The following is a 27,915-nucleotide window of genomic DNA, read 5'->3' on the forward strand; positions in this document are numbered from 1 at the left end:
ATAAATACACTAAACACACAACACACTAAAAAAGAAACACACAAAAAATGAAACACACATAATTTAATTAGTACAATAGACTCGGCTCACAAACAATTTATTTAATTATGAAATATTCCGAACTTTTCCCATATGTGTTTGACTAGATCTGCTTGCAATTCGTGATGTACATTTGAATCACGCATCACAGATCTAGCACGCACGTGATTCGCAAATGCAGGTAGCACCTCGGTCGAGAATGACTCCGGTGTACTAGACTCACTTGCCTCAGGGTGTTAAAAGGGTTATTGTTGGGATCCATTTCACTACAAGGATGTTTAGAGCTACAAACAATGATTTTTTTAAGGCTAAATAGAAAAAAAATTGAGAGAAAAAAGTGAATTTTTTTTATGAGTCCAAATCAAATGAACCAAGTCTCTATTTATAGAGGAAAAAAATAATGAATTTTGATAAAAATAAAAATAAATAAAAAATTTATTTACTATGAAATAATTAATTTTAAATGATTAAAAGAAAATAAAATCTAAATAATCACAACAACCAATAAAATTGTGTAAAGTGTTGCATGTGGCCCCACTTTTTTCTCATTCAACATGTTGAATCTTTTCAACACCAATTAATCCACATCACATTAAACACCTCATTCAACAAACCATTGTAGACATTCAACTATTGAATAATTTTTTCAACACCCCCATTGTAAATGGTCTAAGAAGAGTCTACCATTTGAGCAATTCTTAGGCCATCCACATCAGCATCTGTTCTCTGATAATTCCACATCAGCTTTGGCGGTTAAGCATCATTTTCTGATCATTCATCTGCATGGTGGGCTGCGGCAGTTATTGCTGTGTAATTTTCTCCCTCCATCTTCCACTATGCATTCGTTACTTATTTACTTCATGGTCTTAAATTCAAATGGTTTCTCCACTTCCAACACGGTTACGAAATTGAAATGCTTACAACTTCTCATCCTTATTCATAATAAATCACTAGGCTGTTGATTTCTTTATGGATTGATTTTTCTTCTATGCGACTTCTGCTTCCATCTTCTTTCTCCCTCTCCTTCTCCCTCTTCTTCTTTCATCTCCATCTCTTTTTCATTGATATTATTGAGTATTAGACAGGTTCAATTTTGATTTTGATTTAGTGTTTGTTGTTTCAGGTTTGGTGGTGTTGACTCACACGGAAGGGGGAAGATTCGTCGGCGGTGCGGTTGCTGGACAATTTGTTGTTGAAAAACATGTCATACGACCAATTTGTTGCCTGCAAAGTGTTCGCTAAAAGATCCAAACCAATCACTTTTTGAGTTTTTCTTACTTTTATTTCGAAAACGTTTAGTATTTGATTGGTGAAGAGTTTTAGGATCATGTGTTTAACATCTTATGTATGTATTGTATGTTGTTAATAGAGGTCAGGAAAGGTTGATGAAGAGATCGACGTACTTTAGTCCAAGTTGAGGCAAATTGAAGACGGTATGTCATAAGCATAATTGATGAAATCTTCTTGCTTGCCTATAATATAAAAATGTGAAATCTGTAAGTTTCTCTTTGTTCTCTTTGGGAACTAATCATAAAAAATTTCTGAATGATTTGATTGCCTTTAGATTGTTTAAGGTAGTGCACTATACTTAGCTGAATGTGTGAAGTGACGCATAGCTAATTGTGACGTGCTACCGCTGATGTATTTCCTGCAGGTTTGCTTAGTCTATTGATGTTAAGGATGCATATGTAACAGTCTTGAAGAGGTGCGGCGGATGCTACGCACTGCTGGACATGGATCTCAGAATTCCTTTTGGTTGTCTGCTCAACTACTCTGCAGCTTCTCAGTAGATGATTTCCCATTACTTGTGCACTTACTCGAGGATGGATTATTGGTTCTTTGGCAGGAAAATGTCGGTTTTATAAAATATCCGGATGCACTTCAAATTTCAAGTAGCGGACAGTAGCGGAAATTATTGGTTTTTGCAGCAGGAATTTTAGTTTAAATATATTACTAATACATAATGCAGGTTGGAAGAATGTTAGATTGATTTTCATTTTTCACACGTACAGGAATAAATTTGAAGTTTGGTAATGGACAAGATCAAGAACAACATTGGTTTAAGTTTGGCAAAGAGGCTAAGGTAAAAATGAAAACTCCTGAATACTTAATTTAAGTATTTTGTGAAATATATGAAAATTTATATTTGTTATTATTTGATGATGATAAATATAGATAGATGTCGCCTGCAGGAAATATATGTGTCGCCTGAATTAATTGAACCTGTATCGTGATTGCATCATGCCCCTTGGTTAAATGAATTAACTGGTTGAATTGTGTGGGTTTAGTAGTGTATGCAGGGCTGGATTTTAACTGTATGCAGTATTCACGGTTGTCGTGCTACAAGGTGGCTGTTTGTGTTGGTTCAACAGCGATGGTATGGTGGAGGAGTATTATTGCTGCGGCTTTGAATGGTTGAAAGGCGGGTATTGTGTGAATGGTTGTTGTTAATGTGATGAGGTTTGTGGAAGATTGCTGAGGACACTGTTGTTATAATGTTACTGATGAGTGGGTTTGATAGAACTTTCAATTTCTAGCTCATTTACATACATATGTTTTCAAATGTTCTAATGTAACAATCTCTTTCTTCTTCTACAAATTAGAATGTTGTGATGACTCACAGGAATAAGTTTGGTTGGCAGGGTGGCTACAGATCCTACTCTTACTGTTTCGGGCCCGCTATCCTTTTCCCCTCTAAAAAACCCGAAATAGAGCAGTCATCGTTCTATACACTATATCTCTATCCCACTTTTAGGGCCGGCCGCTCTGCGCCACTATTTGGAAAGACTATGGAGAAGAATGATCATAGGAATATTATTTGTTATGCTTATAAAGCTAGGAACTATGTATAATCGATACTTAAAATTGAAGGTGTGTCTGACACCAAATAGTATCAGATGTCTGGTGTCTGACATGGACACTTAAATTTGAATGTTACATTTAGTTATTCTAAGTTTCAAACTACTATTAGTATCGATGAGTCAATATCATGTTTGGTGTTAGTGTGTCTATGCTTCATATGTTATTGATGTTTACAGGTGCAAGCTACCTTCATGGGCTATGTTTGAATTTGGGAAGGCTGCAATTTACTGGAAAACCATGAGTGGAGAAGAAATTGGCTGATGTGAAGCAAGGGATGTCTCATGCTTATTAGAATTATCTGGAAAGTCTCGCGCTTATTTGCAATAATCTATAGTGTGTCTATTGTTTAATATGATATCTCTTTATTTTGCTAAACCAGCTGTATCTAATTTTCCCTCATGGGAGTGGAATTAACATTTTATTCAAAGAGTATTCATTTATGAGTCACTGTTTTCCGCCGCAATGTTGTTAACTTCCGCAATACCGCTTTCGGTGTCAATGCGGTAATTCTCTTCCCGGAAATGGTTTTCAAACTGAATGTGGTTTGGTTTTTGATACTGAGGGAACATTTTACCGGCAAGAGAATGCTACTGGAAGATTCAACCACCAATACTCAACGTATCAACTATCTATAAAACATCTTAAATTTGTCTTTATTTTTTTCGATGTGGTTTCTTAAATTTGTTTTTGTTTCATCTTGATGTAACCACACCTGGTGTGAACATACTTGCTGCCTATTCACTATTTGCAAGTGCATCCAACTTACTAACAGACAATCGCCAAGGAGTTCCATTCAATGTATTGCAAGGAACCTCTGTGTCTTGCCCCCATGTGGCTGGAATTGCAGGACTAATCAAAACTCTCCATTCGAATTGGATGACTGCAACTATTAAATCAGCTATCATGACCACAGGTACACTCACATTACAATTCCTTGATTTTTACTAAGCACAAGATTTCTAACTTCATTATTTATATATCCTACCAGCAACCGCACAAGATAACACCAACAAGCCAATTCAGGATGCGCTTGACAAAAAACTGGGAACTCCATGGCACACAGGTATGCTGCTTTAAATTGTATCATTATATGCGGAAATGAATGAATTTAAATTACGTGAGGGAAATTTTGATTTGTTTGTAATGATAAACTAAAAACCAAATCAATGCAAGTCAAAATCTCCTGAGCATGTTAGCCTTATGTGTTGATATCTTTTTTCCTGTTGATTTATGTGTCTATCTTAATTATTAACCTTAGCACTAGAACCAACACAATGAGTAAGAAGAAATTATCATTTTCATGTGTGCAGCTATTCTTCAAAATGTTGAATGCTCTTTATCCATTTATTTCAAACGTGTTTCAAATTTTAACTTTATCTTGTGTTTTGTTTTACACGAGTTAACGAGAACACATAAAGGCAGAACATCTGATCTTATTGATGTATTAAAGAAATTTCTCAATGCCTGTTACAGTTTGCTCAATGGTAAGGCTGGTCATGAAAATTTTGGCATAAAACTAACTACAGCATTGGAATGGATTATCAATCATTACTTTTCAATCACGATGTTTCAAGTATGGAGGATAAAATTAAAAAACAATTTGATTGGGATGAGACGTGAAGTGAACATGAATCTGAAACCGGAACAGTCATAGATACGAAACGATTTCAGGAATTAGAGAAAACGATTGCCAGCTTGAGATTTGAGTTACAAAACTTAAAGGAGTCCAATAAAAGACTTGAAGATCAAATGCAAAACGAAAGATCCTTAAATAGAGATCATGACACTCAGCTTACAGAAACCGAACTAAACAAGGCTTATCACAAGATTTTGGAATTAAAAGTGGAACTGGAAAGCAAGAATCACTATTGTGAAGAATTAGACACGAAATTTATTGAACTTCAGCTTCAGCTTGAAAGGTACAAATTAATCTAATCCTTCAATATATTCTATAACTATGTTCACGACTGTAATATAATTTTGAAGCAATGAAGCACGAACATACTGGAAACACGACACTGGCATGGAATCGCCTTTTTTTAGAGGTGTCGGTGCTACACTATTTTGAAGCATTTGGCTCTTATTTTCTTATTTAAATATTGTCATACTCATATATGATTTTTTTTTATCCTCTCAGCATGAAAAGGGCGCACTCGAATGATTACGTTAATAAGAAAAATGACCCGCTGTGAGCTGTAAGTTCGGCTGTTTTATTCCATTACTAGGAAAATCAAACTCTGTTGCAATATTGTTTTGAGGTTTGTTTAAGAATTCTGCAGGAATGGGAGATAATAGAAGCTTCAGAGAAGTTAGCAGAGTGTCAAGAAACCTTTGCAATATTGTTCGTCTGTTTTATTCCCTTACTTTGTATGTTACTCTATTGTAGTGTTCATAAAAAAAAAATAGATCATGTTGGGGTTTATGTTGATGTTGATGCACACCTTTGATTAAAGCCATGTTGATGCATTTTGAGTAAACCATTGGTATACTGGAAATTTCTATATATATTTTAATCGATGATTTTGAAGGTGAATGTTAATGGAGCTATGGCTTATTGAAATTGTTAACTATGCAGGGAACTTCGAAGCTACTGATGTTGCCAATGCAGTTCTGGATGGAAGAGACTGTGTGATGCTTAATGGTGAGACAGCTGCTGGAGCTTATCCAGAACAAGTGAATGTCTCGGGTTTAAACCCGTGATCCTACCCCTGACAATAACTGAACTGACTTAACATGAAGATTATTGTTGATGAATGACATTGGATATTTGAATTTTACAGTGTAGTGACTAAATTATGCAGGTTGACCGATGATTCCCAAGTTGTGGTTATAAGCTTTGGTATGAGATTTGACATACTTAAGTTTGGAGACATTTATCTTTCAGTATATAGAATGTTTATCATATTGGCACCTTGATGGAACTTATTAGATCTATTGCACTTTCATTTGCTAATGATGGGAAACGTGTAAAGGTGTTTTCCCGACTCGTTTTGCTCTAACATAGAATATTTTGTATGTATAGAAATAGAAGGAGCTTCTATTTGTAAATGTCAACATAGTTCTCTCTGTTTAGACTTTCTTCTACTTCATCAGCCAGGTTTGTGTACCAGGTTCAATGGTAGAAGGTTAATTTATTTTCTTTTTTCTACTTTTAACTTGTAAATGAAAGTTAATTTTCATTTAATAGTCTTTAATTTTTTATATAATATTATCCACATTATATTTCATTTTTCTATTTTTTAAAGTATAAAATATTACATACAATTAAAAAAAAATCATGAAACATAACATCAAACATGATTTAGTATTATCAATTGAAATATTTGATTTTTTTATATTATTAATACTTTTATATTTGATTTTTTTATATTATTAATTTTTTATATTATTAATTTTTTATATTATTAATACTTTTATATTTTATTTTTTTATATTGTTAATTTTTTTTATATTATTATATTAACCTCTTCCTTCAAAATTTATTTTTCCCTATATCTTTTATTTTCCTCGACCACAATGCGTAAACACGACGGGTACCCGTGCGAACGCACGGGCAAGACACTAGTTGAAAAAGAAAATAAATTATATTGATTAGATTGAACAAATTTAAAGTTTAATGAAAAAATATGTGTAACACCCTATACACATCATTACACATCATTGCCTAGGATAATACATATATGACATTAAAACAATACATGAATATCATACATAAGCAGCGAAAATGGATAAGTATCAGTACGAGTACAAAAGCCGAATGTAACCTGGCCAAAAATATTGCCTAAGTGGCGTCACGACCCCATCAATCACCCATACACAAATGTGTTAACCTCTAGTGCAAATACGCCATCATGACTACACGAGCCCCCGGGCGAAAGCCTAGTGATATTGCCTACGTGGCATCACTAGAGGTGGTTATTCAGAGTGATGTTTCTTACATGGCATCCCAACTCCACCATACCAAGCACGCAGACGTTTTATCCACCGGAGGAACACCATCATCAAGACCCTTTCAACCAAGGTTTTAAAAATCGGGCCGAATCGGCATGTCGGACCGGTTAGACCAAGAACCAGAGAGGTCACCGGTCTGGTCTGATTGCTTGACCAAATATGTTATTGAAATGGTGAGAACCGACCAAAATTGGTCAAACCTGGAAAAAACCGGTGGTTCAAATGCATGCTCTTTTATTTTCGCACAAAACGACGCCGTTTTCATGATTTTTTTAAAATATAATTAAAATATAATTATACCTTATTCAAACATTATTTGGAACAATTTTTCCCCTGTTTGCAATTAGATCTGATTTAAAATTTATTTAAATTTATATTTTGTATTATTTTGTTGTGAGAGATGATTTTATTTAGAGTTTGAAGGTCAAGAATAAACATGTGAAATTATGATATTTTAAAATTTTAAAATTTTGTAGGTGTTATGATATTTCTCAGAGACTAAGTCATCCGGTTCGATCAATTTAATAAACATATAGTACTGCAATAGAGACTGGTTTATTCAACCGAGTTATCTGGTTTTATCTGATTTAGTCATGTGGTTCGACCAATCACTCAGTGGTTCAACCAATGAACCTGTGACCCAGTACCCTCATCGGTTTGATGACCGGTCCTGTTTTTAAAACACTACTCTTAGCACATCACACTGGTATCTCAGGTGTGTACAATATAACGAGCATACATGTACATGCGAACATTTCATCACATAACTAATATCCAACATATACATGTATTCATTAGAGATATCCATAACATGAGCAATTAGTGATCATACATGATATAATATATTCCACAATACAATTTTATATGTCACAGAAGACTAAGGAGGCATTCGGTTCCCCCTACGGAACTGAACCGCACTCAGGGGAAGCAAAACATGCAATTATGTTCAAGCAAGTTCGCTAAGCGAAAGACCTGAAACTCGGAAAAATCAGAACTTCACAATACTCCATAGACCCACCAACAAGGATAAAGAGGAAATATAGAACATTTATAACCAAGGTTTAATAACCTGATATAGAAATTACATAAGGGATGACATTCTTTGGACATGATCGAAGGGCCAAGTATGTTTATTCATCGTCATGCATCACAACATTCATGTGACATATTTCACAACTGAACCAAAGGCATGATATCTAAGTATATTCACAAGGAGCATTAAAATACATTTCCAACGCTTCTGATTGTGTTCTATTTCGAGTTGTAAAACTCAAGTTATAGTCATTTTAGTAAAACACAAATTTGGTTAAGTCCGCAGACTTTCGCTAAGCGAACACAGAATTCGCTAAGCGAACCTGACAGTACATAACATGAATTTTAGGGTTCTAACACCCCTTTTCCATTTCCATTTATCCCCATATGAAACCCAACATGTATCAACATATTAATATCATCCAAATCATGTATACCCAGTTTCATGACAGAAAATAACATAGATACATACATTATATGAACATGCAATATGAATTCTCTCATAAAAACCTCATTTTCCCCAATTTCATACTGTTAGAACAAGAATTGTTCTGATCAATATTCTGTGTTTTGATGATAACATTATGTATGAATTTTGTATAAGACAATGTGGTACTCTAATCCTTTGCATTTTCCATTTCAGGAAATATATAAAGAGTATGCACAAATCAGCGCTCAGAAGCAACTGACTCAGAAGGTTCTGGATGGCTTCATCAAAACATGCTCTGGCAAGACATCAGAAGATGGTCATGCAGAATCAGAACATGAACTGGAAAGCATCAGTAGAATGGAAATCAGAAGAACAAGCTCTGAAGTTCTGATGGTATCACGCTCAAGCTCTTCAAAGTCAGAAGAAAGAAGATGCTCTGCACCAAAGCTGATGACTCTGATATTCAAACGTTGTTATCTACAAAATCTGAGTCCAGAAGAAAGTACAAGATGAAAGGCTGTAACGTCTAATCTCTGACTGACAAAAGGAACGTTAGAAGCTACAAAAGGCAAAGTCAGTAAAAACAGCAAAAGCAAGGCTCGAGGTAGTTGACAAAAGTGTGAAACATTAAATGCAGCGTTGTACTATTCACGCAAAGCATTAAATGCTCCCAACGGTCATTTCCTCTCAGCGCCTATAAATAGAAGTTCTGATCAGAAGCAAAATAACAACACTTGCGCAAATATACAGAATTGCTGTCAAATTCAAAAGCTTACGAACTTCATCTTCAACCTCACAAACTCTTGTAATATTTAGTGAGTGTTAAGCATAAAACTTAAGAGAAATATCACAGTTGTGATTACAGCTTTATTAGAAGCATTCAAACTCTTGTAAACGTTATTTTTACATTGATTGTGTCATACCCCAAAATTTGCCCTCCGCATTTCATCCTCAATAATTCAAGGTTCAAGGGACTATTCAAAGCAGCATTCTCCTATAAATTGGAATAGAGGTGTGGATAACAGGTATTTTGGGACCCAAGCGCTTGGGCACAATTAATACAAGGGTTTTATCATTTTGGGGGGTATTTCGGGGTTTTACTAACATTTTGATTGTTATTATTTTATCATGACTAACCATTAGCATCTAACATTATTAATTTTTGTTAATACTAGGATTTTCTAACTAGTTTTTATTAATATTATTAGGTAGAATTAGAATTATTAGATTTATTATTTTTAATTGTATATTATTAGGATTTAATATATTGTTAGAATTATTAGATTTATTATTTTTAATTGTATATTATTAGGATTTAATATATATTGTTATAATTATTAGATTTATTATTTTACAATTTGAGTTAGTTGGGCAATAGGCCCATTAGGTATAGAAAAAAAACCTAACTAGACTAATATAAAAAAAAAAAAGACTTTGTGCAGGGGGAGAGGGAGGCTGCCTCCAAGACCGTGAAAAAGGAAGAAGAAAAGACTCAAGAAAGAAGGAAAATCGAATTATGGGAATTTATGCGCTGCAAGTATAATTTAACCGTATATTCATACTCATAATCATGCTTGGAATATTCTAGAACCATTCAATTGAATTTTTGTTGCAGGTTTCAAGAATCACCATTGTTAGGTCTTGAAGCTCTATATTTGGGGTCTTTTGATACAAGCAAAACTAATACAAACCGATAATACTATTGGATTCGGAAGGCCATTTTTAGTCAATCCATGATCTTATAATTTATTTATTCACTGTATTTGCTTGGATTCAGATTTGCAGGGACAACTCCATGGTCTTTTTTTGCAAACAGCCGTAGCCAAGGAGAAGACGCAAGCGTTTGGAATTCTGGGTCGCTGGTTTTTCGTATATTATGGTTTGGTGCGCTAGTATTAACAGCAAGTGAACGCAGCACAGTTGGCTGAACACGGAGACCTGTATCCAAGGGGTTGCGAGTTCGATTCTCAGCAACCTCACTTTATTTTCTTCATTAATTTTCTGGCTTATACGTGTGCAGATCCAGTGCATTTCCAGCGCAAGAGCATACCATGCACCCTTCAATCATCACCGTAAGATCTCCTATATACCAGATCTAACGCCCAAAGGAGTGCAGCTCCGTGGTACTCCTTCAAGGAGGCGTAACGCATGATCAGTACCAGGTTTCTTTACATTATTTAATTTATTATTTATTTAAATGTTTAGATTAAACTTAATATATTACTGCATGGTTATAATTTGATCTTTAATTTGAATTAATAATATAATTAGGATTTAGGATTTTTCCCGACTATCCCGATTATTCTACTACTTCAATTAATTTTGACTAATTATAATCACATAAAAACCCTATATAAGTATATTAAGGAATTAGGGTTCGCCCAATTCCATTGGCCACGTAGCCAAAGATATTAGGATTTAATTTATTATTCGTTCCGGCTAAATCTATTGGTCGCGATGGTTAATAATCGATTAATTTAATTAATCAAATCCTATAAATTAAAATAAACATTATTTTGCTAAATGGTTTTAACCATCTTATTGGTTATGATGATTAGCAGACCTTATCAATTTGTTATTATTTGTAATCGTATTAATCGGTTATGAGAGGTAACAGTATAAAAATACAAATTCATAAAATAATAAAATACGTTAATTCATTATTAGTGATAATCGAATCAATCGATTTGAATTGGTAATGGTGCAAAACCCCAATCTTTTAACTATGGTGATCAAACCTATTGATCATTGCGGTTAATTGTGCCAAATCAGGGTTGTACGCCCGAAACATCTAAAATACACTAAACCACGATACTACAGTATTTTTATCCTGGGCAACTCAAAATGCCCTTTCAAATCAAACTCAAACTGCGATAGGCAATTCGAAGAGCCTCAAAACAATTTCAAAACAACTTCACACAATCTCTATAATCAACTCTAAGGGGCGTACAACCCTGCCCGAACTACGTTGACTCTGATTCTCCATAAGGAGATACGTAGGCAATTGGCAACAAGGCGAGTCTCCCTCCCTAAAATCTCAATTTTTCCCCTATTCACTTCCTTAGCTATAAACCTTGCCATAAACCTTTATCTTTGAAATGTTAGCCTTTAGGAAAGGGTTGAGGGTGCCTAACACCTTCCCTCGACCTGAATATAGTATCTTACCCCGATCTCTATACTGCGTAGGGTTTCCTATTCGCCCTTCAGAATAGGTGGCGACTCTAAATATTAATTTTTAGGGCAGGTTGCTACAGCTGGCGACTCTGCTGGGGACACACTTAACGGTGAATTACTATGCTCCTAAGGCTTGAGAGGGTTTAGGTTTAGGTTTGTGGCAAACGGTTTAGGTTTTTGGCGAAATTTTTAGGGTTTGGCTAATACGCCAAAAATTAGGGTTTATTTATTTTTGTAAATATCTATTTTTTTTAATTTTTTGTTATTCATTTATTTGTGAATATATATTTTTAAATATTTGCTGCTTTAATATATTGTCTAAACTATAAGCGGCCGGATTTCGAGGTTAGTATAAATATTTAAATTTTATTTATTTATTTTCCTCTGCGATTTCATTACTGCAATGTAATTAAATATTTATTTAAGTGAATATTCTATTTCTATTGCATCTGTTGGGTATATTATATTGTTGTTAAAACCTAAGTGTGGGAGTTAACTTTGAGACCAAAAGGGGACATGAATCGCCTTACGAGTCTCACTGATAACTCCACCCGGAGTGGGTTGGGTATTCGGAAAGGTCCGAAACGAAGCTTGACTTTGTGGAGGGCTGGACTGGATACTTAGCTGATCTCTCCGGGAACCTACCCCAAAAATTCGAACCTCATGGATAAAATGAGTTGTTCCAAAATCCGAAGAGACGAAAAAGTCTCGGAGGCTACGAACGACCCCATGAGACCTTCTAGAACACTCCCAAAAAAAAGGGTAGGCTCCCTAGAGCCGCTACGTCGAACCTATGAACCTAGGACTTTTGTACTGTTGTTCTCTTCATATGTTTGCAATTTATATACTTCGAATATCCATGTGTTTTGATTTTGCAGGTATCCCTACGTGGTCCCTAGCCTGTAGGGACTCTAATTTCTAAAAGACCGTGTCTTTCCCACGGAAGACATCACCATCTATGCATCCCCTAGCCTGTGGGGATTTTATTTTTATATCCTTGTATTCTTACAACTACGCGTCCTTCCCACGAAGGACATTTCCATTAACGCACGTCAATTGGCCTCTCGATGGCCATGCGATTCGGTGATTGTCGTGAACGGTCACCCCGTGCTTGCTACTACGTACTCCCTAGCATACAGGGATTTTCTGTTACATCCACGTGTTTCCACAATGACGCGTCCTTCCCCGAAGGACAACTTCACTAGCATGCGTTCGATTGGCCTCTCGATGGCTATGAAATCTAGTGACTGTCCTGAACGGTCACTCCATGCTTATTCCCGCGCACCCTCTAACTTGTAGGGTTTGGATCTCCATTTACACATCACATCCCTAGCCTGTAGGGATTTCTCTTCGTCCATATCGTCCTTAGATAGGTTGTGTTCCGCATAGAGAACCTTCCCACAAGGGACAAAGTCATTGGTACACATTGATTGGTCTCTCGATGACCATGAGATTTAGTGACTGTCTTGAACGGTCGCTAGCCGCTATCTTCTGCACACTCTCGAATCCAAGGGATTTCCCTTAGCGTGTCATAACATTTATCCTGTAAAGATTCCAAGAGGGTCTAATGTCGCCTCTAAGGCTATCCCTAGGATCATATGTTATACGTCTGCATTGCATACACGGAGTTACAATGTAAGGAGTCTCTCGCTTACGCGTGCATTTGCATTTTCATGCATTCATACATTCACATTTGCATTTCTATCTTCGCCCGCATTCATACCAACCATGCTAGCTGGTTTCCCGAAACTCCCAAAAAAAATCAAAGGATCGTAGACTACGGAGCAAGGAGAATAAAAGATCTTAGTCTTGCTAAAGGAAAAAAGACGCCCTTCGCCATGCCAGCCGCATGTCCATGCCTTGTCGTAACAGGATTATGAATACAATGAAGGTTGTCATCGAGCAAGGATTAGTTCAACAAAGAGTTCCCTCATAGATACACTCAAGATGTATCTAGTTATAAAGGGGTTCATCTTAGAACATATCAAACTTTCGAGGACGCTCTACGATAACCTGGGGGCAAGGATTAGTCCAACTGGGGCAATATCCTGAACAAAGAGGCATAACAACGATGGAGGGAATTCGACATATGTCAGCCCCACACCAAGAAAAAAGGGTCATAGGTGATACTATCCTTAGGAAAAGCAAAAGAGGTTCAGTCAAGAGAAACTCATGAAGTTCCGATACGACGAAAACCCACCGCTAACAATTTATTCCCGACAAGTTTGACATGCCCAAGGAGCACTCGAGGTTACCCTTCACATCTACAAGTTCATCAATTAAGGAATAAAACAAGGTCAATGGATCAACAAAGGAGATTGTCCCTAGGATTAATAGATGATTATCATGTCAAAATTGTAAACTCTACAATCGCTAAGTGTTACCGTGTATAAACATTGTATCTTTCAAATAGTAATTCAATAAAATAATCATGCATGTTTTGAAATCAATTCATCCGCTTCATTCACTCACTACTACGAGTTTTCACTCGTACACTTCTATTCTATTTCAAATTTCAAATCTAAGAGTATTAACAAACTTGAGGGAGAATGACGAATACAAATAACTAAGTCCAGCTAAATATATGCTTTCAAGGTAAGACCGAGCTGAGGATGTACAGGCATTGTTTCCATTCCCAAATAGTGGAGATATAAGGATGTTAATCCCTCGTCACCCCCTCGAGCCAGGAGTTGGAGTTTTCTTCTACTTTTTAAATAAACCTTGATTTCAACCAGGGGCAGGGTAGATTTCAATTAATTCAATGGTGTATTTTGGTTGTCAAGAGAATCACTCAATCCAAGCAAAGGATCAAGCAAAGCAAAGGTTCAAGCATATTTTCTTCCTCGCATTCATCAAAGATTGAGGAAGTAATGGAGATAACATTCACAACAATCTTCTTCCTCATTACATCATTCAAGATCGAGGAAGTATCAAAGGCGAAGCTTACAAATCAAAATCGACATGGCAGTCACAACATTCAATATCCAAGGATCAAGTACTTCAAAAGGAGCATTCGAAAGAAAAAGGAGAAAGACGCCCGCTAAGTCAAAATGGAAAATTCCATGAAAACAAAAGAACGACTTAGGCAAAAATTAGGGCATCCCGATGGATCAAACTCAAGGAGTTGGTTCATGCAAAAATAAGGGATAAATAAAACAAAGGCAAAATACAAAGTACAATCTTGTGACTGCTAAATCATCGAAGCTTCTCGCCTATGCTTGGATCTTTACAACTTTTGTCCGTCAATGCTTGAATCTCTACTAAGGCTTTTGCTCAACATTGGAACTGAAACAATTCTCTTGTAAACAAAGCACATTCATTGGATTAGGCGAATTTTTAGGATCTGGAGAACATCAAGGAGAAAGGGGTGGGTTAAATAAATTTTGAGCCTTATATCCATTGTTTCTTAAAACATGAACCAGGCCAAGTTACAACATTTAAAAGTCCTAATTGAGGCAAGGTTAACCATGAAAGCATGTTAAGCAGGATTTGTTATACTGACTCCTATGTTTGTTAAAACTATCTCTAACCAATGTGCTTCTTCAAGCATTCTTTCCAAAACCATCCAGTCCTAATTCATAACGGACTTCGATTTCAAAACTTGCATACGCATTCCATTGGAGCTACTTCTCAAAAGGTACAACACCATCTACGAGTATACACTTAGCATCGGGGAAATCTCGAAATGGGTTAATCAAAGGTGATCATTTCTAATAAAGACCCTGGAGTCGGGGGAACCACATCTAGGGGGTTCTCCTAAACAGGGGCAAAAATTTCAAGGAGCACAGGGGCATACAATCGAACATCCTATTAACTAGGGGCAGTCTCCCTAAGGTTCAATCGACTTGGGGCACATCTCAAAGCAATCTCAAACAGGGGCATGTCAGACATGGGAAGAATTCAAATTCAAAGGATAGAACACTATGGATAACCTTCCATGACCTGGAGATCAGGGGCACACCCTTCAATCTAAACATCGAAGCATATGACAAGGCTATTCCCTGGGGCACTTCCTTCATAAGCATCTTTCTAATACTAGGGCAATGGATATCAAATCCGCAAGACACACAACAAAAGGAAAAAGGCGTTCTCGCACTTTACAACATCGAACAAATCTTTCTCCTAACTACGATCTTCGGAGCTCAAACAAAACAGGTATTGGGAAATCGCGCTAGCATCACACCCCATCCTAGCAAACAGACCTGCAACTCCAGCGAACTATATACGCTTTGACCTACCATTGGAGCATCACACAAATACATACAAATCATGCATTACATACATTGGTTGATACATTACACCGTAACTCTTTATGTGGTCTTCTTTAAGACGAATCTCACGATCCTTTCTAGGAGTTTCCTCAAGCTGTCTTATACAAGACAAATTATCACCATTTCCAAGAACCTCTTTAGGTAGTCTTTTTCAAGACGTTCCCTTTTCTAAGTACCTTTTGAGGTAGTCTTCTGCAAGACATTCTTCTTCTAAGCACCTTTTCAGGTAGTTTTCTTCGAGACATGCTTGTCCTAAGTACCTTTTCAGGTAGTCTCTTTTTCAAAAACAATCCATCATCCCTCTCAGGAACCTCTTCAGGTAGTCTTCTTCAAGACATCTTTCAACCTTTTCAGGTAGTCGTCTTTAAAGACATTCTTCATTCCTTGCTAAGAACTTTTTTAGGTGATCTTATTTAAGACAAATTTCTATCTACTCTAAGAACCTTTCCAGGCAGTCTTCTTCAAGACAAATTTCTATCCATTCTATGGACCCCTTCGGGTAGTCTTCTTCAAGACAAATTTTTATATCCATTCAAAAGACCTTTTCAGATAGTCTTATAGAAGACATTACTTCGTTTCATTCGTTACATCAGTCCACATATACATGAGCATAAGCATTATCCACCCACTTTCCGGTAACCTTACCGATGCCAGTAACCTTACTGAAATATTCTTCCCAATCGCCTGATTGACGCTTTCCGGTAACCTTACCGATGATAACAACCTTGTTGTTCATTTCACTCATAAAGCATACATGCATACGCATTAGCATTAGCATATACAAAAGCCCAATTGTTATTGGCAATCCAAACCAGTTTAAAAACCAGTTCTCGTCCTAGAAAATCATTAAATCCAGTTCCCGTCTGGTAGTCAGTTCCCGTCTGACTATTACATCAAAATCCAAATCACACTACAAAAGCCTAGTCTCCAACCCTCGTGTTGTGAAAGGTGTATTTTCTCCGACCCTATAGTCGTGAGTCTCCAAAACAGGTGAATCTTTTTCATGCAGGTAAGTTCGCTAGAACTATAGCAGACGATCACTCTTATGCAGGTACACTTGTCAGAACCATGGCAAGTAATTCCTTTGGTGCAGGCGAAGTTGCTATGAGCATAGCAAATCAGCCTAAAATGGTACAGGTAAATTCTGCGATAACGCTCGCAGATAACCCTGTTGGTGCAGGTGAACTTGCTAGAACTATAGCAAGCAATCCTATAGGGGTCCACAAACTACGGAAACTTACCAGAACTATGGTAAGTAGGGGTCCACAAACTGCGAAACTTACTAGAACTATAGTAAGTAGGAGTTCACAAAATGCGAGTAGCTTACCAGCACTATGGTAAGTGAGAGGTTCACAAACTGCGAGTAGCTTACCAGCACTATGGTAAGTGAGAGGTTCACAAACTGCGAGTAGCTTACCAGCACTATGGTAAGTGAGAGGTTCACAAAATGCGAGTAGCTTACCAGCACTATGGTAAGTGAGAAGTTCACAAACTGCGAATAGCTTACCAGCACTGTGGTAAGTGAGGGGTTCACAAACTACGAAGACTTACTAGAACTATAGTAAGTAGGGGTTCACAAACTGCGAAGACCTACTAGAACTATAGTAAGTAGGGGTTCACAAACTGCGGAGGCTTGCTGACCATAGCAAGCCAATTACACAACCAACAAAAGGTCCTCGCTATTCCTTTTCAGGAACCTTTCCAGGAAGTCTTCTTCAAGACGTATTCCATCCTTTCTAGGAGCTTTTCCAGGCATACAAGATTTTTCAAACGATTCCTCAACTGGGTTTATCGCGTTAGTCCCTCGGCAGTGATATTCTCCAAAACTTCAATAACAATCAAAGGTGTCTTCTTTCTTTTCAGAATTACTAACACACTTCGATTTACATAAACTAACAATCATGCATCATTTCAACTTACATACTTCATTCATACATATTGCATATACATACACCGCTCTCATTTATTTTGAGAAGCTCACTGCATCATGCATCGCATGCATCATAAGCATTGCATAAAGTCAAAACTGCCTTTTCAGGCCACGCTACGATCAAAATGCGTAGCTCCTCAAAAAAAAAGGAGCATCTGCTTCGCAAAAAAAAAAAGAGAAAAAAGAGAAGAAGGAGTGATATTTACCCTGGGTGGCATCTGTAAGCCCATCTCCCACGGAAGTTCTCCTCGATAAATGCAAATTTTAGGGCATTTCAGTGTCCAATCATCTTCTACCTTTAGATCACGATAGGCAGACGTGCCTATCTGATTCTTCAGGTTTAAGAAGATTGAACAGGGGCAGCTGTCATACCCCAAAATTTGCCCTCCGCATTTCATCCTCAATAATTCAAGGTTCAAGGGACTATTCAAAGCAGCATTCTCCTATAAATTGGAATAGAGGTGTGGATAACAGGTATTTTGGGACCCAAGCGCTTGGGCACAATTAATACAAGGGTTTTATCATTTTGGGGGGTATTTCGGGGTTTTACTAACATTTTGATTGTTATTATTTTATCATGACTAACCATTAGCATCTAACATTATTAATTTTTGTTAATACTAGGATTTTCTAACTAGTTTTTATTAATATTATTAGGTAGAATTAGAATTATTAGATTTATTATTTTTAATTGTATATTATTAGGATTTAATATATTGTTAGAATTATTAGATTTATTATTTTTAATTGTATATTATTAGGATTTAATATATATTGTTATAATTATTAGATTTATTATTTTACAATTTGAGTTAGTTGGGCAATAGGCCCATTAGGTATAGAAAAAAAACCTAACTAGACTAATATAAAAAAAAAAAAGACTTTGTGCAGGGGGAGAGGGAGGCTGCCTCCAAGACCGTGAAAAAGGAAGAAGAAAAGACTCAAGAAAGAAGGAAAATCGAATTATGGGAATTTATGCGCTGCAAGTATAATTTAACCGTATATTCATACTCATAATCATGCTTGGAATATTCTAGAACCATTCAATTGAATTTTTGTTGCAGGTTTCAAGAATCACCATTGTTAGGTCTTGAAGCTCTATATTTGGGGTCTTTTGATACAAGCAAAACTAATACAAACCGATAATACTATTGGATTCGGAAGGCCATTTTTAGTCAATCCATGATCTTATAATTTATTTATTCACTGTATTTGCTTGGATTCAGATTTGCAGGGACAACTCCATGGTCTTTTTTTGCAAACAGCCGTAGCCAAGGAGAAGACGCAAGCGTTTGGAATTCTGGGTCGCTGGTTTTTCGTATATTATGGTTTGGTGCGCTAGTATTAACAGCAAGTGAACGCAGCACAGTTGGCTGAACACGGAGACCTGTATCCAAGGGGTTGCGAGTTCGATTCTCAGCAACCTCACTTTATTTTCTTCATTAATTTTCTGGCTTATACGTGTGCAGATCCAGTGCATTTCCAGCGCAAGAGCATACCATGCACCCTTCAATCATCACCGTAAGATCTCCTATATACCAGATCTAACGCCCAAAGGAGTGCAGCTCCGTGGTACTCCTTCAAGGAGGCGTAACGCATGATCAGTACCAGGTTTCTTTACATTATTTAATTTATTATTTATTTAAATGTTTAGATTAAACTTAATATATTACTGCATGGTTATAATTTGATCTTTAATTTGAATTAATAATATAATTAGGATTTAGGATTTTTCCCGACTATCCCGATTATTCTACTACTTCAATTAATTTTGACTAATTATAATCACATAAAAACCCTATATAAGTATATTAAGGAATTAGGGTTCGCCCAATTCCATTGGCCACGTAGCCAAAGATATTAGGATTTAATTTATTATTCGTTCCGGCTAAATCTATTGGTCGCGATGGTTAATAATCGATTAATTTAATTAATCAAATCCTATAAATTAAAATAAACATTATTTTGCTAAATGGTTTTAACCATCTTATTGGTTATGATGATTAGCAGACCTTATCAATTTGTTATTATTTGTAATCGTATTAATCGGTTATGAGAGGTAACAGTATAAAAATACAAATTCATAAAATAATAAAATACGTTAATTCATTATTAGTGATAATCGAATCAATCGATTTGAATTGGTAATGGTGCAAAACCCCAATCTTTTAACTATGGTGATCAAACCTATTGATCATTGCGGTTAATTGTGCCAAATCAGGGTTGTACGCCCGAAACATCTAAAATACACTAAACCACGATACTACAGTATTTTTATCCTGGGCAACTCAAAATGCCCTTTCAAATCAAACTCAAACTGCGATAGGCAATTTGAAGAGCCTCAAAACAATTTCAAAACAACTTCACACAATCTCTATAATCAACTCTAAGGGGCGTACAACCCTGCCCGAACTACGTTGACTCTGATTCTCCATAAGGAGATACGTAGGCACTTGGCAACAAGGCGAGTCCCCCTCCCTAAAATCTCAATTTTTCCCCTATTCACTTCCTTAGCTATAAACCTTGCCATAAACCTTTATCTTTGAAATGTTAGCCTTTAGGAAAGGGTTGAGGGTGCCTAACACCTTCCCTCGACCTGAATATAGTATCTTACCCCGATCTCTATACTGCGTAGGGTTTCCTATTCGCCCTTCAGAATAGGTGGCGACTCTAAATATTAATTTTTAGGGCAGGTTGCTACAGATTGTAAAAGGATTCCTAGAGTGATCAAGTTGTGATCTGTAGACTCTAGAAGACTTAGAGGTTATCTAAGTGGAAAACCATTGTAATCAGTTGGATTAGTGGATTAAATCCTCAGTTGAGGTAAATCACTCTAAGGGGGTAGACTGGAGTAGTTTGGTTAACAATGAACCAGGATAAAAATCATTGTGTTGATTGTTTTTATCTTCTAAGTTTTTGAGATACACTTATTCAATCCCCCCTTTTCTAAGTGTTTTTCTATCCTTCACATACAAACCTCATAAAACCCTAAGTCTCTAACTAGAGTCTCACCTTGTTAAGGATGACGATGATGATGTACAATAGGAAGAAGATGAAAATCAGAGCTTGGAACAATAGCTTTGTGCATGCAAAAGATGATGAAGACTTGAAGCTTGACCAAAAGTAAATTTTCTCCTCCTCCCTCTACTTCACGTTCTCTTCTCTTCCCCTCCCTCAAAAATCTGAATTTGTTTTCAAGTCCAACTAGTGTTAACCAAACAAGACTTAGAATGCCTATTTAAAAGGGTAAAAAGTCTAAAGTTCCATTTCCCACTCAGTTAATCTCTTATTTTCCAACATAATGTAAGAAGTGTTTAGTATAATTGAGCTCTAATGATCATCACTAAGGCTTTATTTGTGAGTTTGGAGGAGAATGGAGGAGAGGGCTTTGAAAAATATGAAGGATTGGGTGAAAATAATAGAAAGATTTTGGTTGGGAGGGTTTTGGAGGTTTGACTTTTATTCATAACATCAAAAATCCCCTAATTTGGGAGAACTTGCAATTTATATTGAAGGAGGGTTTTGGGGGCTTTTGGAGGGCTTACATAAATTTTCCAAATATCTTTTATGTTGTTATAGTATTCTAAAAGTTAAAAAATATAGTAATTCTAAACATTCTTTACAAAATCATATTTTCAAAAAATGTCAAATATTTTTTTAATTTTTTTAAAAAAATTGTTTTCGGAAATCTTCCTCTCCCCTTCCCTCCAAACTCGCAAACAAAGCCTAAATAAATTAATAATATCCATTAGGAATTAATTATACTGAGTATTATAATATGAACCTTTGAATAAAAAAAATAAAGAAAATTTCTTTATATACCTCCCAACCTTCTAGCCCACCTCTGGTGAAAAACCCAAAGTACCCCTGACTTCGGAAATGCATTTCCGAAATGCAAGAAAAAGGTGTTTTCGGAGATGCATCTCCGAAAGCGCCTTTTTTTTTTTCAAAATTTGTCTTATTTCGGAAGTTCATTTCCGAAAACAGCATTTCGGAAGTTCATTTCCGAAATACTGGGCGTTTTGCAGATTAAGCAAAACAGCCCCCTCCCCCATTCATTTAACCCTAATCATATTCTAAACTCAACCTCTCTTCAAAATTTCTGCAAAAAGCAAGTGTGAAGTATCAGAGATTGCCAACATCTTCTTCCAATCTCAATCTAAATCATCCCAAACTCTATTAGTGGTAAGTTTAGTGCATTTTTTTTTCAATTTTTAGATCCATTATTATATCTCTATTAGGGTTGTTTAGGTTGTTTAGATCCATTAGTCAAACTCTAAACTGCTATTTAGGTTGTTTAGAATGAATAAAATTAGTTATGTTTTAGGATTTTGGGGTCTGCCGTTGGAGGTTGCAGAGAAGTTCTTCGCAGGGGTGTTTCGGAAGTTCATTTCCGAAAACACCTCCATTCCCAGTTTCGGAAATGAACTTCCGAATTGTATCAGAAGTGTAATTTTTTTTAGTTCTTTATGTTGTCTCGCATATTAATCGATTTCAATTGTTTTCAGGAAAATGTTGTCATACCCCAAAATTTGCCCACCTTTATGTATTTTTTAGTGTCAGTTTATTTCGTTTGTGTGCAATGGCCCATTAAATAGAGGGGCGAGGATAAGGAACGCAGGTGTATTTTATTTTTATCAGCTCTATTCTTCTTAAATTTTTATTATTATTATTATTATTATTATTATTATTATTATAAGTGTTAGAAATTTAGATTTTTAAGTATTATAGGTAGTTAATTTTTCTTCTTTTTAGTTTTTAGTTTTAATTAGTTCTTAGAAGTTATACGTATTCTTATTATCATTATTTTCAAATATTATATCATTTTAATTTTAGAAATTAGCTTCTATAGTTTTATTCTACTATCATGCTATTGTACTACTAAAAAAAAAATATTATTATAAGAATAAGTTTATTATTAGTTTTCATGATTATTAGAAGTATATAATATTAACATTTTATCATTATTATTACTATATTTATTATTAGTTGTTTCTTACTATTAAATATTATTATTAGTAATAACCTTATTTATGTTGTTTAAAACCAAAATCATCACAAATCACTTCCTTCCTCTTGTTAAGTATAATTATCGATCAAAACCAGTCATGAGAAAAATCACATAATTCAAACTTTTCCAAAAATTACCAAAATCAAAATTGTAAAGAAATACATTCATTCCAAAATGAAAGTCACCCAAAATTAATCTGATTCTAATATTACCAAAAATAAAACAGCAAATCGGATTTCATCCCAAAATTGAATCAAACAATTAATTCGAAAAACCTATTCTTCTACTATAAAGCAAGAGGAGAATCAGAGGGGCCGGGGAGAGAAAAAAGAAAATCGAGAGGAAAACCGAAAAAACACCGCCACAATCCTCTCCCTCAGTCATCAAATAGACTTTCAAACTAATCAAAAACAAACCATAGATTGAAAACAAAAGGGTGGAAAGTCGCTGTTTGTTGTCTTTTGCAGGTTTAAAACAGAAGAAGAATCGGAGATCCGACATCACCGACACGTTGCTTTGGCCGCTCAAACAGCAAGCGCACATCGTGGACGAAAGACCCACCGCGAGATCGGTTCTGTTCCGCAACCCAAAGCCTACACCGCTCCGACTGCGCAACTCCAGACCTCTTGCGTCCGCACCGCCACCAAGTGAGTTTCCTATCATCTGTTGTAATTTCATCGGTTTGTTTATATGTGTGTCTATATTTTATGGTAGAAAGAAGAATGAAAAAAAGAACATTTCCTGCTTTGTGTTGTAATATTAGATGGCTTTTAATTTTTATTTATTATTATTATAAGCTGCCACTTGTTATATTATTGGCTAGAGCATATACTTCGAAAAAGTCAAAATTAAAAAGAGAGAGAAGGGACGTTGTTGCACATACTTTTTTTGTTGTGTTTTTTTTCTTTTTTTAATTAATGGTTAATTTGAGATGATTAAGTCAAATTTGATATTTGTCTTTGCTAAAAAAGTGGATTAGGAACACGTGATACTTTTTCTTTTAAAAAAAAAACTTATTTATTTTGTTTTATCTTTTTTATTCTACTTTTTTTTCTAATTAAATTTATTTATTTAATTTGTTTAATTCATTTAATTATTATAAAAAAACAAAAAAAAAAAACATTAAAAGAACAACAATAAAATAACTAATTAATTTAAATATTCCTTTTATACTAATATAAATATTAAATTCAAATAACATTTATTCTGCTAAATGGTTTTAACCAAAGCTATTGGTTACGATGATTAGCATTTTCCCTTTATAAAAATTCGTTATTATTTTTAGTCAAAGCCATTGATTACGAGGGGTAACGATACAAATTAATTCATAAAATTATTTAAAAAATACTATTATTCGTTATTAGTGATAATCAAATCAATTGATTAAAATTGGTAACGATACAACTACTAATCTGTTAACTATGGTGATCGAATCTATTGATCATTGCGGTTAATAGTACATACTAAAATTAGGGTTGTACGCCCACTCTTAAAACACTTGTCTTTTTCAAACCACAAATTTCAAACTACGGATTTTCATCCTTATTCGAAGCTACGATAGGCCATTCAAAAAGCCTTCAAACCATCTCAAATCAAATTTCAACTCTAAGGGCGTACAACCCTTCCCCGAACTACGTTGACTCTGATTCTCCATAAGGAGATACGTAGGCACTTGGCAACAAGGCGAGTCCCCCTCTTCCAAACTCTAATCATGTTCGAATAATTAGCCTTTAACTCTATTTATTGTCTGTCATCTTTCTTTATCTTTTGCCACAAACCTTCATCTTTGAAATGTTAGCCTTTAGGAAAGGGTTGAGGGTGCCTAACACCTTCCCTCGACCTGAATATAGTATCTTACCCTGATCTCTATACTGCGTAGGGTTTCCTATTCGCCCTTCAGAATAGGTGGCGACTCTAAAGCTTAATTTTTAGGGCAGGTTGCTACACATGTCAGACAACCTAGCACGCATCAGACATGGTAGAGAGACCCAGACTGCGTCGGCTAGACGCGAGCGGGCGGCGCAGCTGGCGTCGACACGTGGACGGGGGCAGGGCCGGGGACGACGTGTGCGAGTTCCCGTGGAGATGGACGAGGGTACCTCTACATCTGGATCGAGGAGTCGTCTGGCTCAGGTATCTTCTTCCCGCCAGCAAGAGGAGGAGGAGGAGGAGGTACCGGAGGTGGCAGTATCATACCACGAGGCGGAGGATGTACCAGATGTTGAGCCTCCACTCGGGGAGGAGGATGAGCAGGAGGAGGGCTTCCCGGGAGGGCCCAGTGACACTTTAGTGCTGATATCCTACCGTGATCACGTCGCTCGGCGGATCTGGGAGGGAGAGGTATTTTTTATAATTTGCCCGACTACATTATTTAACCGTTTATAATTTAGACGTTTATTCAATATTTTATTAACCGTCTATTTAACATACTTTTTATTTGTTTTTTTTGTAACAGGAGAGAGAGCCGTTGAAAATGGTGAACCATGCCCGAAAGATTTTCAGTCTGTTTAAACCGACTGCCGAGTGGTTTAACGACGCTGTGAGAGGTTCAGGGCTCAGTGGGCTCTGCATGATGGGGTACACCACCATCAGCCACGGCATGCAGGGGGCTTTTGTGGAGCGGTGGCACAAGGAAACGTCTTCTTTCCACTTGCCGGTTGGGGAGATGACGATCACCTTGCATGATGTGCAGTGTCTTCTCCACCTGCCGATCAGGGGGCCACTGTTGACCCACTCCCGGATCCAGAGGGTCGAAGCCACTGAGTGGATGGCGCTCTATTTGGGTATGGAGCCCGAAGTTGCTGACTTTGAGTGCGCCACGACATCTGGGCCTCGTATCCGGTTCACCATACTGAGCCGCTACTTCGAGCACCACTTGGTGGCGGCGGCCGAGGCTGAGGATGCGGGTGACGAGCTATTTACACATTATCACCGTGGCTGCGCTCTCTGGTGCTGGTACATGCATGTGGTATGCGCTGCGATCTTTGTGGACAAGAGTGCGAGGTACATCGACGTGACCTACCTCCGCTACTTCATGGACTTGACCACCGTTCACCAGTGGAACTAGGGGGCAGCTACTCTGGCATACCTATACCAGAAGCTGAATGAGGCCTCTAACTGGAGGACGAGGCAGTTGACCGGATCCTGCACACTACTCACGGTACGTTTCATTTTAATTGTTCCTTATTTATTTATTTTTTGTATTTGTGTTTCGTATTTACTTATGTTTCGTATTTATTTATGCCCAGGGCCGCCAGATACGTTCTCCAGAGGGGGAACAATGCGGTGGGACAATACCGTGGGTACTTGGACCGCACGATGCACGATGACGTCACCTGGAGGCCGTTCAGTGACTACACTCAGATTGTCCCCTTTGACGGCATATGTCTATATTCTGGCTGGTTGGCATGCGGGACTACCATCATGGTCCGGTATCTCCCTGAGCGGTGCATGCGGCAGTTCGGATTTGTGCAGATGATACCCAGGTCACCCTTTGAGGCTGCTCCCGACACAGTGACCAGAGTGCAGCTCACTGCCATGTTTGAGGATTGGGAGCATCATGTGGTACCAGAGGAGTATCGTCGCATGCGGGTCACCCAGGACTGACACAGTGTGGAGGGGTACGTCACATGGTTCTATCGGGTGTCACATCCTCTGCTGACACCCGACGCTCCCGGTGCTCCTAGGCCAACACACGAGGAGATCCTGGAGAACCAGCAGGCCGAGGATGACCACGCCATTGATATCCTGCCGATCTGCCAGCGGATAGAGATGCTTGGGCGGGACTGTCGTCCTCGGTTTTTTTTTGTGGGATGCGAACTGACTCTTCTTTTATTTTTGAGTTGTGAAAATCAGAGAGTCGCCACCGACTTTTATTTTATCCAATTAAGGAAAGGTTTATAAAAGAAACAGAAAAAGACCTTAAAGAGATTTTGGGTTCGGGGGTAGGTTATACAAAGGGAAGGTGTTAGCACCCCTTTGTATCCATGGTTATCCATGGGCTCTTAATTGCTTAGCTCACTTGTTTGAATCGTTTGTCTTGCTTTGAAATGCTTGTATGTGGTTTTAAATACTTTTGTTGATAATACGATTTTATATCATATATTTAGCCTGAAATCCATAAATATTTATAGCATTTTCCGTTGATTATATTGTTTTATTATGATATTATGCGAGTATTTGATTTGTTTCAGGTTTTTACGCTCTTATTAAGATTATTTGTGAAAAGGAGAAGAAATGGAGCTAAATGACTACTATTTGTGCCTAAAAGATGAAAAAGGGGTGCTGAAGTAAGAAAGGGGTGCAAAAAGGAGACCCAAAAGCCCAAAGAGAGAGACCAGCCCACGAAGGAGCTGTAAAGACCTAAAGAGCACGTGGAGACGCCCGTCTCCAACGTCTCTCTCTGCCACGTCACGAAGAGGAGACGTCCGTCTCCAACTCCCCCTATATTTTCTCCACTTGAGACGCACGTCTCAAGTCGTTTTGCTGAGTCTCCCTAAAGAAGTGGAGACGTGCGTCTCCGAGTCCCAGCCCAGAAGTGCTACATTCACGGAATCCAACTGCAAAAGTTCACCTATAAATAGAGGCTGCTACTTCAGTTCAAAGTGTCCGATTTTCTGCTAATGAAGTGCTGCCGAAATTACTCCGCGACCATCATTGTCTTTCCTGCTTTCAATTAAACCGCTTTATTTTTCTCACAACAATTTCTACACCGGAAATTGTTGTGAACCTTTTGTAGATCTAACCTTACGTCGGATTTATTTTTATATTCCCTGTTTTAAATTTCTGCCCATTAATTTCCGAAGAACGATCCAACCAACCTGTGGTGGAAGTTCGATAGTTCAAGATTCAATTCAATTCAGATTTATTTTATTTCAGGTTTATAATTTACCGCTTTATTTATATTATTATTGCATGATATATTGTATGCCATTTAACACGCCTTCTATTATAAACCAAATTAATTTATGCATGCTTAACCGTATTAATATGTCTGGCTAATTAACTAAGATATCGGTATGTAAAGTAAGTTAACCGTGGGATCCGAAATAAATTGGCTTAATTATATTTTATTAAATATCACTTGTTTTTGGTTTATATGTCTAATTTAATTAGTAGTCTTAAAACCAACAAAGCGAAAGTTTGAGAGGGTTAAGACGGTCAAAGGTTAAAATCAATAGAGCGAAAGTTTGAGATATTTAACTGGATAGTAGAC

The 27,915-nt window shown here is 36.8% G+C and overlaps 1 protein-coding gene and 1 long non-coding RNA gene across 2 annotated transcripts; both read left to right on the plus strand.

Moving 5' to 3' along the window:
* Window positions 1–3,149: 3,149 nt before the first annotated feature.
* On the plus strand, window positions 3,150–5,967 carry LOC131622039 (uncharacterized). Its single transcript, XR_009289745.1, has 4 exons — window positions 3,150–3,964; window positions 5,039–5,096; window positions 5,181–5,384; window positions 5,477–5,967. It is a non-coding gene; the product is annotated as an uncharacterized LOC131622039 (long non-coding RNA).
* Window positions 5,968–22,742: 16,775 nt separating this feature from the next.
* LOC131622040 (protein MAIN-LIKE 1-like) lies at window positions 22,743–27,482 on the plus strand. Its single transcript, XM_058893090.1, has 2 exons — window positions 22,743–25,040; window positions 25,156–27,482. Exons 1-2 carry the CDS (start codon window positions 24,648–24,650, stop codon window positions 25,765–25,767), a joined length of 1,005 nt encoding a protein of 334 aa, XP_058749073.1. The 5' UTR covers window positions 22,743–24,647; the 3' UTR covers window positions 25,768–27,482.
* The last annotated feature ends 433 nt before the right edge of the window (window positions 27,483–27,915 follow it).

This window comes from Vicia villosa, unplaced genomic scaffold, assembly GCF_029867415.1.
Source record: "Vicia villosa cultivar HV-30 ecotype Madison, WI unplaced genomic scaffold, Vvil1.0 ctg.000024F_1_1, whole genome shotgun sequence".
NCBI classification, from domain to species: domain Eukaryota; kingdom Viridiplantae; phylum Streptophyta; class Magnoliopsida; order Fabales; family Fabaceae; genus Vicia; species Vicia villosa.